The 12,105-nt window shown below is 44.8% G+C and overlaps 1 protein-coding gene across 1 annotated transcript in view; it reads right to left on the bottom strand.

Moving 5' to 3' along the window:
- The window catches only part of eve (homeobox protein even-skipped), a 24,861-nt gene extending 15,721 nt beyond the window's left edge, over positions 1-9,140 (bottom strand). Inside the window, exon 1 of the mRNA XM_084605574.1 lies at positions 8,888-9,140. Within this exon, the coding sequence (XP_084461700.1) occupies positions 8,888-9,140 (253 nt within the window). The remainder of the gene's footprint in view (positions 1-8,887) is intronic.
- Positions 9,141-12,105: the final 2,965 nt, after the last annotated feature.

Genomic DNA, 12,105 nt, shown 5'->3' with positions numbered 1-12,105 from the left:
TGGGTGGTTTATAAAACGAAACAAAAAACAATAATTTTAAAAATGGGGCAGGCAGAAAAAAGAGAAGACACGCCCGGAAGTATATATGGCACGAGCAATGCACACTCTGCCCGAACGACAGCAACTACACTTTCATGTTATTATTTTTGCTTTTCCGTGCCTCGAAAGTGTACGCAGTCGCTCATTTATTTCACCGCTCCTCAGACGTGTTGCGCGCTGTTTTATGTATCCACGCCCGCCTACCTGCAACGCGCGTGTACAAAGAGATGATATCATTCGAGGTCGCAGATTTATGATGGGTGACATACACGACGTTGCTGACAGCGGCGGATATTCTGATCTGGGACTGCGCGGAAAGGGGTTGGCTGCGGCCTCGTGCCTGTCGTGATTAAGGACGATGAAGCGAACGTAAATTTAGGCCCTTCAGACTGACACGCATGTGTGTACGCTCTTCAGAGAGCGTATATACACGAAGTGAATGTTGAAAGATGCGTATCACACAAGAGAGAGATTCAAGTCCTTTTCAGCGCCTGTCACACGGATCCTGGATGCTCTCTCCAGGCTTTTGTTGTTGTTCTACGGTGCACGGCCTGCTATCCGCACGTGTATGAGGCAATGAATGCGGACCGATGAACATCCGGCCATTGCAGGCGCTTTCGACTTCGACGAATTTCGAACGGCAGTATATGCACCTCTGCCGCGCAGGCGCTAAGAACCCAAAGTTAACGGCTCAAAGAGCCAGTTTTCCATTCGCAGCATGCGTTCATATGTGATAAATATAGCAAATTAGAATTCCCATACCACTTAGACGAATCAGTAAAACGTGTCAGCCGCATAACTCTCAACAAATATGTCGGTACCGGTATACCTTTTCAATGTCACGCTTATGCAAAAGAGTAAGCCTCGCGGCTAACCCTTTATTACTTCTTCCAGCATAACTTCAGGTATTGAATACGGCCAGTGTAAGGGATCGTCAGACGCGCGCGATCGTCAGTGTTATGCAATCGAGCCTGCTTGAGTCTGCCCTTCTTCTTACTGAAAAAATTCCCGGTCAATTTTATACTTTTTTTCATAGGGCCTCTTAATGCTGAATGATTCTAAAAAAACTGTTAATTGTTCGTGAAATTTAATTAAGATAGACTGGGGATGCATATTTCGCTCCCGCAGTGTTTTATACCCCAAAGGAAAAACATCTAGCACTGTTTTGCAAAGAACACATTCCTCTTGACCCAGCACTAGCATGCTTCTATAATGGAAATGTTTTCACTTTTATATAATATATGTATAGGTTAATAAAAGAAGCAAATGGCTTAAACAAAATATAAACTTAAGTAATATACCGTTCTCAAACACAACAGACTTTACATGCGGGAACATGTACTGGGGGCATAATGCGGTCTTGGGCGGGAGCATGTTCGAGTTTCAAAACTATCACGAAAGAATGTAAACCTTACGTCGTGCATTTAGCTTTCAAGGAAACAAGTTAGGTGCGGCATCCACTCCTAGAATACAAAAATAATCATAATAACAGGTTTAGGCAAAGAGTTGTGTAGCAATAGTCAGGAAAATAAAAAGAAATACGCCTACGGTAAAAAAAAAAAAAAATTCTGGCCCAATTGGTTTATAGAAATGTCGGCCACAATTTAAGAGCCGACACCATGCACTGCAAAAAGCCGAACGTGAAAAAGTAAACACGTTAAGGAGTCATTTGTCAGCGAATCCACTTATGCTGAAGCTTTATTAATTCATGAACAATTATGTATAGATTTTGTACCAGCTGTTTTCGGCGTTCGGTGGGAAATTTATGATAGTACAAATACATGGCAACGCTGTTTTGTATACACATGCACTGGTGTTATGTCCACCTGATAGAAGCTAGACGTGTTTGTGCACGCCGAATGCTTGGCAGTAAAACCTCGCTACAAGACACTTAGGGGACCCGAGAAAGCTGTCTCTTGTCCAAGGTCTCCTGTAACCAAAAATTATTCCCAACTCTCGTATGTGCGGCAATTTAGATTTCCTTATCTAAATTCTGTTCCATATCCATGTCCTGTTTTGTTGCAATATGTCAGGAACCGAGAAGGAGTGCCTCCACTAGAATGAGAAGTCAAAAAGTCCCTGTTGTTTCAGCCACTACATCACATTCCTGTGTGACTGAAACAACAGGGACATTTTTACTTCCCAGTCAAGAGGAAGTTCCTGACATAGTGCAACAAACAAAGGACACTAATATAGAACAGAATTTGGTTAAGGGAATCTGAACTGCCGCACATACGAGTTGGTAGAGTCAGCTGCGTTGCATGAGTGTACCTGGTTAATTGTGTCTCTTATAAATAGTGAAGAATGTACTTTAGGTACCTGCAAAAGTTGCCCTTAGTAACAGAGTGTCTCTTGTATGCAATGTTGTTAACATGACAAACATAGGAAAACCAACCAAACCATTTTCAAATGTTTTCCGGCCCTTGTATAACCATGTCTCTTATAACGAGGTCATATGCTCATGCATAAAAAAAAAAAAAAACTATAAAGATAGCACCAACGCCATAAGAGTCAAGGTCAATGAGGTGGATGAGATTAACTGGATTTCGAAAGGATACCTGTCTGTTTTCGGAAGTACGGAGTTTGGTGTTTGATGGAGGGAATCTTCAGTCAACGCTTCGAACATATCACTCAAGTGACACCTACACAGAAAACACAGGCTTTACAAGGTAAATAGTCCCAGACAATGATATGCACATATCGATGCACGTGCGTCAGATGAGTTTGCTCTGAGGTTAACTGAATATGAACGGAAGAGAATGCCATACACCAGATATCCTGACACCCGGCGTCGTAACTAAAGACTGACGAGTCTGTCTATATAATCAAGTCTCAAACAAACGTCATCATCAAATTATAAACCAAACAAATAAACGATCGACAGTGTCCACATCTCACAGCAACGACGCATGCCTCTCGCACGATTAAGGAATATGCAGCGCTCGCCTGTAGATGACTGAAATTTGTCTTTGGCTTCCTCGCTAGTAACACCAGACAACAAGACTAATTGTACGCATCTGTGCTTGCTATAGCGCACGGCGGCGAAGAGGGAGGCAGAGAGTGGCATACGCCGCCGCCATTTTTCGACGCTCTTGAGGAATGAGCCGCGTGTTCTCACAAATTAACCACGACAGCATCTAGTGGATTTTTATCCCGTTCCTATATGTCACTTGACAGGCACCACACCGCCGGGTACTTCCAGATCGCGGCCACGAAGTCCCGAATGTACAGGGTAGTAGGATATTGCGCAATTATTTCGAAGTGGTGGCGAAAATATCAACTCCAAATTGCTCAGCAACGATCCCGTCTCTCCATCTATATATTACAAAACTTTGTGGTGAGTTTCTGATCTGCAGTCAGCGAATTTAACATCACACTTTTGAGCTTATAGTTTGTGATACCTACTAGAAAAAACCAGCGAAAAAAGACAAAGGACGTGCGCACACACACACGCACCCACACCTCCGGGGTGGCGCAGTGGTTACTACGACGCACTGTTCACAAGGGTGCGGGATTGAATCCCGGCCTCGGAGGCCTCTTGTTGTGCTTTATACCGGCCTCGACCCCAGGTGGACGAAGTTTCCGCAGTCCTCCACTACGACGTCTGTCATAGCCTGACTCGCTTTGGGACGTTAACGCCTCCCCCCCCCCAACACACACACACACATCACTCGCCGGACTTACGACGACCGTGTGCTCGTATATATGCACGCGTCATTTTGCGTCATTTTTTTTTTTTTCCCCTAGAGATATGAACAATTTGGCCTTAAAGTAAGTTACCCTTCTGAATTTCTGGTGCATTGCAGATGAAAACTGGCCACTGCGTTTTTCATTAACACTTGAAGTGTGTGTTTTTGTCGAGAGATTCCGATTAAAATGCATTCAATGTTTATAGGTATACATGTTAAATTCTTAAGGCACTTCAGCGTAGTTTACGATGCATTTATGCTAGCGGGTTGGTAGGAAAAAAATATTTTGAGAGACTTCTTGCATTTTAACACTGCATGCATAAAAAGGCTGCGTATATAGTGCTCTATTAAACGCAACAAACATTCTCACTCTTAACTTCTTGTGAAACTTGGAACGGAAAAGGACAGTGATCCGACATTAAGCAAAGAGCATGACCCTCTGAGAGGAGCAAGTGCGACGATATCGAGAATCGGGCACTATACAGTGCATCTCGGTGCGGCTCCAGATCCGAACTTGTTTATGCCCCGCGGGACACGGGGCTATGCTTATTACAATTGAGAATTTAGAAAGTCGGTATGATGAGAACCGGTGATTAAATCATATTATTTCATTTTATCATTCATCATTATCATTATCATTCATTTTATTCAATATTCATTTTAGTACAAAGCGATACCGCAGACATGTTCATAGTCAAGGGATCAAACTATGAAGAAGAAAAATTCGGTAGAGTTTCCGGCAGCTTCCTTAATGTAACCACAAAAGATGCCTCACTTGGCTGCTGTCTGGCCCCTTGAAAGAGGACGAAATACTAAAAAGGAAAGCGTAATGGAAAGGAAAGGAAGAGCCCGAGGATACGCAGAGAACGTGCTTTATTACTACAGCTGAGACACTGCGATGACGCAGTGTTATTCCCTAATCGTGTTCGTTCTCTTATATGCATGGATTCAACCCACAGCATTCCTTCACAAGGCGCACGATCGTTAGAGAAATTGAGCTGACGGTAATGCCACGGCAAGTGAGAACTTTTTTTATATATATAGAAAACACATCGGTCCTCATAATTTTGTTTTCAACGAGGACAGATCCTAGCCTCCCCCCCCCCCCCCCCCCCCGCCTCCTTCTCTCTCTCTTAGGTCTTAGGCCTTTGTCGAGTGGCAACCACAGGGAGAAAGGAAACTATTAAAGGACTATAGGCACCTCATTTTTTGGGTTCGTGTTTTATCATTTGCAATTATGAGTATATTACTATATACACGGATCACCACTTCACATTCCCCTACTACTGCTGAATAATTTATAATCGAATGTCTTTTCTAACCTGTTTCGATTTCAAGAGCCGAGCGATGGCTGTGAAGTCACAGCCAAGTCTATAGGTCACGCGAAGGATGAAAATACAGCGATATAATCATTGCTGTATCATTTTAATTCACAACAATAATAAAGACAGCCTGCTTTAAAAACGGGAATCATTGCAAGTGAAGAATGAGCGATTATATAGCTGTTTTTTCATGCCGCGCATCAAGACATGATTGTGACGTCACAGCTATCGCTCAGATATGGAAACCGAAACTGGTGAGAAAAAAAAAATTCAGTTATAAGTTATTTAGCGGTCGCGAGAACTGCGTGCGGATCAATATACAGGAATGGCATGCACATCATTAACAAGAAGAAAATTGCCACTAAAATTTGGTGCCTATAGTCCTTTAAAGGGAAGGCAGGTATAATACCCGGTCATGTACCGAAAATAGCCTGTATCAATTCTTTAGCCCGAAGGGCATAAAAGATTGGAAAAATTTATAAAAATAAGTTAGCGCTGTCTTATCAGTTTGTCTCAGTGGAATAGCCCACATCGCGCATATATGTGGGATATATATATATATACTATGGGAAGTCAATAACTTTCGGGTATTGAGCTTTTTTGCTCTTCAGCAGCAGTAGGTGGCGAACATCGCACCATTTCATAATCGTGACCGTGCACCACAGTGTGCAGCGATGAAAACAAAACTGTCTCCCTATACTCCGTCTTTGTTCGCGTGCACTGCGTGTATTAGAGATATTGCTGCTACTTATACCCCAGCTGCAGAGAAGCCCTATACATAGGTGTAGGCGTTCTAATGCGATAGCGTATACCCTCCGCTGTGGTCGAAAAATTACGGGATGTGGCCATGACAGGTGACACGACCGGGCCCTGATTGGTCTGCGGTTGTGTGACGTCACGAGACCATGTGACATGACATCGAAAGGTGAGATGAAAATACAAAATCCCAGGATCCTTGGAAAATGAGCAAGTACCTATATATACTCCTGTAGGTGGCCTTTCCCGTAACTAGTATGCGAATGAATATGAGCGAGCTAATAGAGGCACACCTTTAGTGGTTAAGCAAGGAGATGGTAGTTTCCCATCCACAGTGTGTACAATTCGCTCAGGTCGAACCTTTTTATTCACGGATTTCTATAAGTATTAATACTTTGTACGCTCCAGCAGTCATCCGTTTTATGTTCCTTTACATCTCGACGATAAATGTCCAGTCAACAGAGCCATTCACGCCGCATCATGTGGCTGAATGGTTCGTTTATGTACAGTCAGGAACAAAAGTTTGCGGGACGTGAGTTCGTGAAAAAATATTTATATCTGTGCAGCAGGGGCAAGAATGGCGAACAAAGTGTGCTGAAGCTTGAGGGGACATGCACGCTCCATTCAGAGAAAAAAATATCACAGGAAAAACTAGCGATGTAACGAAGAAATAAATGTTTTTCCACATATCCGCATCCAGGAAGCTTTTGTCCCTGACTGAGCCTTGCTTTTTGTAATTAAGTTTTCATAAGATTTACTGCACTCATTTTTTTTATTTCGCTGAGGCGGCCGTCTTACTGATTGGTTTCGGATTGAGAAAGGAGTGAGACAAGGCTGCATACTGTCGCACTGCCTATTTAACCGATATGCTGAGTGCATCATGAGGAAGGGCGGTCTGGACAAGTCTTCAGCTGGAGTGAAGATTGCTGGAAAACGTTTCAACAACCTTAGATATGCGGATGATACCACTTTAATGGCAGAAAGTGAAGTGGAACTCAAGAGACTTATGATGCGCGTACAAGAAGAGAGTGAGAAGTTTGGGCTTAAACTGAACATTAAAAAGACAAAGATCATAGCGTCTTGCCCTATCAAGTCCTGGAGCATCGAGGGACAAGAAGTGGGAGCTGTGACAGATTTTCTCTTTTTGAGCTCCAAGATTACCCTGAAAGGAGACTGCAGCCATGAAATTAGGAGACGCCTGCTTCTGGGAAAGAGAGCCATGGCTAGCCTTGACCGCCTAGTAAAGAGCAAAGACATTAGACTGCCAACCAAGATCCGTATAACTCTTGCTATGGTCTTTTCAGTTGTGATTTATGGATGCGAGAGTTGGACTGTGAAGAAGGCTGACCGCCGAAGAATTGACGCGTTTGAATTGGGGTGCTGGCGGAGACTCTTGAGAGTTCCTTGGACGGCCAGAGGATCAAATCAGTCGATATTGCCGACCATAAACCCTGACTGCCCATTGGAGGGTCAAAATCTAAAGTTAAAGCTCAGCTACCTTGGTCATCTGATGAGAAGAGAGGAGTCGCTGGAGAAAGATTTGATGTTGGGAAAGGTTGAGGGTCACAGGAGAAGGGGTAGGCAGCGAACGCGATGGTTAGATGGCATCCTCGAGGCGCTGCAGATAAAGTTATGTGATGTTAGGAAGATAGTAAAAGACCGGAAAGTGTGGCGTGATATGATCCATAGGGTCACGAAGAGTCGGACACGACAGAACTGAACTGACGCGGCTGTGAAGCCTTCTTTGATAAATCGCTCGAAAAAGAGCGCAGGACCACTGCGCCGTACTACATATCGATGTAGGCGGGTTCGTCACGTTCTATAAGCTGGCAGTCTTTCACTGAGCGCCTCGGATGTCGTCTTCTTCATCCCCTATGAAATGTTGCCGTAAAGACATTGATCATGCCTCCTTCATGCTAATGAGAACCTATATATATATATATATATATATATATATATATATATATATATATATATATATATATATATATATATATATATATATATATATTTTACTGCATGTATTGTGCTAAATCATTGCTTATGTTTTCTTTTAATCTGTGTTCGCTGAAACAGCCAGATACTCCAAATTACCTCCTCGCCAGTGCTGTCCTGGATGCATAACCTTCATAACTAAGCCATTTCTAGTGAGCAAAATAATCCTGAAATGTGAGTTACGAAGCTACACGATTTGCTTTTCAGTCGTATATAGAGAGCAATGTGTGATGCTTCTATAACAGGTAAAGCATGCCAAGCATGTTTTTTTTTTTTTTTCACTATCGTTTAAAATGATGACGCGCCAATAAAGCCACGAGCTTCTCCTCACAGCGCCGGAGGAATGCGGAGAAGCTTGATAATGACGTCACGGACGGTAACATATCAAATTTCGACGTATTTCACCCTAATCTGAGCACACATAAAAAAAAAAAAATACTTTGCATACTATGTCTGCAAGTATCCCTTGAATCTTACAGAATCCTGAAACCTCTAAAATTTTCCCTAAACCTTTTTGGTATTCCGTTAAAACTTAAGTGCTCGTGTAGGACGGGGGGAGGGGGAGTCATGCAGAAGTTACTTTTTGCTGAGACGGTACAACAAATATAGGCATGAACTATAAAAATGCTTCGCTGCGTCTTTTTTCTTTTACAGGACATAAAACTCATCAACCAGCGAGAGCTATAGAGTTATCCACGCAGCCACGGTTTGTGCAGTTTCATGAACAGCTCCTGAAGAATGATAGCTGGACAACGCAGGCAGCGGTATTAACCTCTGTTGCTGTGTTATGAGCCGTCTATGGCAGCATTTAGTCGATCCACGTCATGCCTATAAGATACCGGCATCCCATGGCAGACTCGTATAATGTAAATTTCTATTTTAACCAAACTTCAAGACCGGTTCTTGTCGTCATTCATCGCTCGCTTAAGCACTGCCTCAGCCACTCGGTGCGTTGAATGAAAGAATGGAATGGAGCCGTAATGGAAATAATACTTTCAACATTCCAGCTACCCACCCGTCCAGAATGCACGTTAACCGTACGTTATTTCACCAGCGCTGTTCGTGCAAAGGAAACGATGAACCAACCTTTCTTGGATTTCTCTTTTGGGTCTGCGTTGAGAAGTATGCACTTGTCGGTGGCACTCTTGTAGGCACTAGACGTAGTGTCCGCGGCGCCCCTTACACCTCCTGCCTTCGCGTAACCGGAGCCGTCATTCTTGCCGTAGCCGTCAACGTAGCCGCCCGAGTGAAGCGTCGACTCATGAAGGAGTGCCTTGGAGCCGTAGCCCTTCATGGCTTCCTCGTGGTGGTGCTCCAACATTAGTCGATACGACTGCATAACGTCCTTGTGGTCCGCAGGATGAGTCCAAGGTGAGGGAAATAGAACCAATGGCCCGCGGAATCAAAACACACAGAGCACACACGCCCCCCCTCCGAGTGTGCGTATACTTCGCGAAAGAGAGAGAGCCGCCAGGCGAGGTACCCGCTGAAAACCGTTCGCTGCCTGGCTGCTCGTGAGTGGCGCGACTGACCGCGGGCACCTAGGCGGCACACTCACTCTGCGAGGCAACACGAGCTCATCAAAAAACATCAAAGACCGTCAGGCCAGCGCGCTCAGTGAGCCATGAACGAAAGGCGGTCCGCGCCGCCTCCTTCGTGCGATGCCCTGCGGGGAAGCCGAGGGAGGCGAGCGCGGAGAGGAAACACGCGCCGGCGCCATTGGTCCGTCCCGCCCCGTCGCGTCACCCGCGCGTCGGCCAATCACGACTCGAGCGCAGGCCAGCTCATGGAGGCTATCATTTTGGGCATAAGGAGGTTAAGGAGAGCCGCCGCCACCGCCTCCGTGCAGCGGGAGCCGCAAGGGCAAGAGAAGATATAACAGTGCCCGAAGCGTCGAGGAAACACAAGAGGAAAGAGACGCAGCGCCAATGCTCCCTTTGAATAGCGGGTGGGGAGGAAAATGGCCGCCGCTATTTGGCGTGTTAACTAATTGCTTTACAATCGGGAAAGGGAGATGCGCCACCCCACCCGCTCTCGGTCCCTGACTGAGCGCTCATCCGTACTCTGAGAATCATGCGGCTGCCGAAAACCTGGCGGTGCAAGGAAAAAGGCGGATGGGGGAAGTTGCCGGCAGTGCTTGTTAGGGGCGAGGCGGCGCTAATGCCTGCGTTTTATGGCGCCTCCAAGGTTTGCCTCGTCTCTTCCTCGTTATTTTTTTTCTCCCACTCTTGGTCTGCCGATGCCTCTTTGTGCAGTGTGGGCGACGCGTCTCTTCCGACCACTCTCTGCTGCCCTCTGCGGCCAACCTGCTGGTGCGAGTGCGTGTATCGGCGCCTTTGTTCTGGGCTCCCTCCTTCTATGGCGACGCTCTTCCGCTGCCGAGAACGACAAGCGGCGGCCGCTTTCATGTCGCACCAACAATGCAGACGTCAAAGCCGCAGCGCCAGCCCGCAAGGCAGCCGCAGACGACCTGCTCGTCTCCCTACAACTAGCCACTCACCCCACCAGTCTTTCCCACCCTCAGCCACCTCAAAGAGCATGCATGGGTTCCAATGGGCATCGTACTTGTAAGCAAGACACCCATTGCTTTGCAAACTGCCCGAACCATTTGTTTACTTAGCGGGCTGTGCACCGGCGCGTCATTAAAGAAAAGAGGTGATGAATTTCAATTGGTGCCATTAAACTCTGGGCCCATCATTCATACTTCTCGCCTCGTGAATTATTCATGATTAGGGCAGCGCACTTCGCAGGGGCCGTTTCCTGCGGATGCAGACATGCAGAAAATAAAATAATATTTTGTGGATGCTCCTATCGGTGACAATGCTCTGAAAATGCAGGCATTCGTACAGTACAGGTTAGGTACTATTTATTGCCTTCGCGCTAAAGTATGAAAAATGAAAAGAATATAAACCCCTCGAACGAGCTCATTGCTGCTAACTGCGTGCATTATGTTATCTTGTATTTGTGCGTGACAGTCACACGTTTCATCCTTGACTCATGAATAGTCCAATAGCCTAACCGACAGGCCTTTCGCAATCCTTACAGCGAAATTTACGTGTTGTATTATTGCTAGACAGATGTGGAATCTGTTATGCTTTAGGTAAGTGTAAGCTCTGGAGAAAATAAGGTTCGCTTTACACCTCAGCTTGTTTAATTCGAAGAGCGGCAAGCGTTTTCGTATGCAATTACCAGAAAAGAACGTTCCCTGGATGTCGTTGTAGCGTTGTACACAATGCATATACAAAACCTGAAGCTGTGTAGTGGTACCCATTTTTTTTAGTTAGCCGGCATGTTTTCAATTTATCAAACAAAATTTATTTTTATGTACAAAAAATAATGCATCTCGTGAAGGTGCCAAAGAACGGTGTCAATAACTCTAGCCTCTGTACAGTCTAATGAATCATTCAAGTTGCGAAGTAAGAGGCCAGTCTATTCTGCGGCCAATCCACTGACAATAAATGCTTTAGAATGAAATGTTTATTGTATAAGGAGAATCCGTTCATTCTAAAGCAATTAAAGGGAAACGTGAAGCCTTTTTAAGCCAAACTGTAATTTAAAATTATTTTTGCGTTATGCATGTACATACTGACATGAGCAGCACGTAAGACGACGCGCTGCAGAAGAACCATTTTCGCTGAGAATTTAAGACTATAATGTTTGTGGCAAACTACAGATAATTAAGGGAATGATTGCTCCGTGCTTTTGTTCGATGTCTTAATCCGGGCAAACATTTTCTAGCAGTAAACTGCCCATAAAGAGCCAATTCGAGGATATCAAGCTGAAATTTTGAAAAATGTTGTAATGCGTTCTACAATAACGTAGTGCGTCGCACAATTATATGCATCCCGTAGAATGCTTCTCCCAGCTAAACAACTTATTTCAGAGATCGAATTTTGACCAAAATTTAGATGGCATTTGGTCGGCAGTATATTACTGTACCAAATTTTTTCGAGGTGTCTTGTCTGATTCGATCACAAGAAGTCGGATATTCGCATTGTCTGCATCGAAGTCGAGACAAAACTAGCCGCCGCCTCTGCGATGACGGTGGTGACGCGATGTCGTTTTCTTTGTAGCGACACTGCCACACAGATTGGGCAAATTAATTTGGTACGCAAGTGGAGTTGTTTTGCGAAAGGTTTGAAGCGCTCTAAAGCATATTTACCCATGACTATCTCTAACGTTTAGTTTGACAAAAACTGCGCTTAATTTTAATGAGTTTGTTTGTTAATAGCAATAATTTCTTTTCCCCGTTTAGAAGGCGATGAGATAGCGCCGTTAACGGTGCCGCGTATCAGGGAAAGCGA

This window comes from Amblyomma maculatum, chromosome 6 (assembly GCF_055883805.1).
Source record: "Amblyomma maculatum isolate TAMU_Amacu chromosome 6, ASM5588380v1, whole genome shotgun sequence".
In the NCBI taxonomy this organism is placed as follows: Eukaryota; Metazoa; Arthropoda; class Arachnida; order Ixodida; family Ixodidae; genus Amblyomma; species Amblyomma maculatum.
Note: the sequence above shows the minus strand (reverse complement) of the source record. Positions and strands in the feature narration are given on the sequence as shown.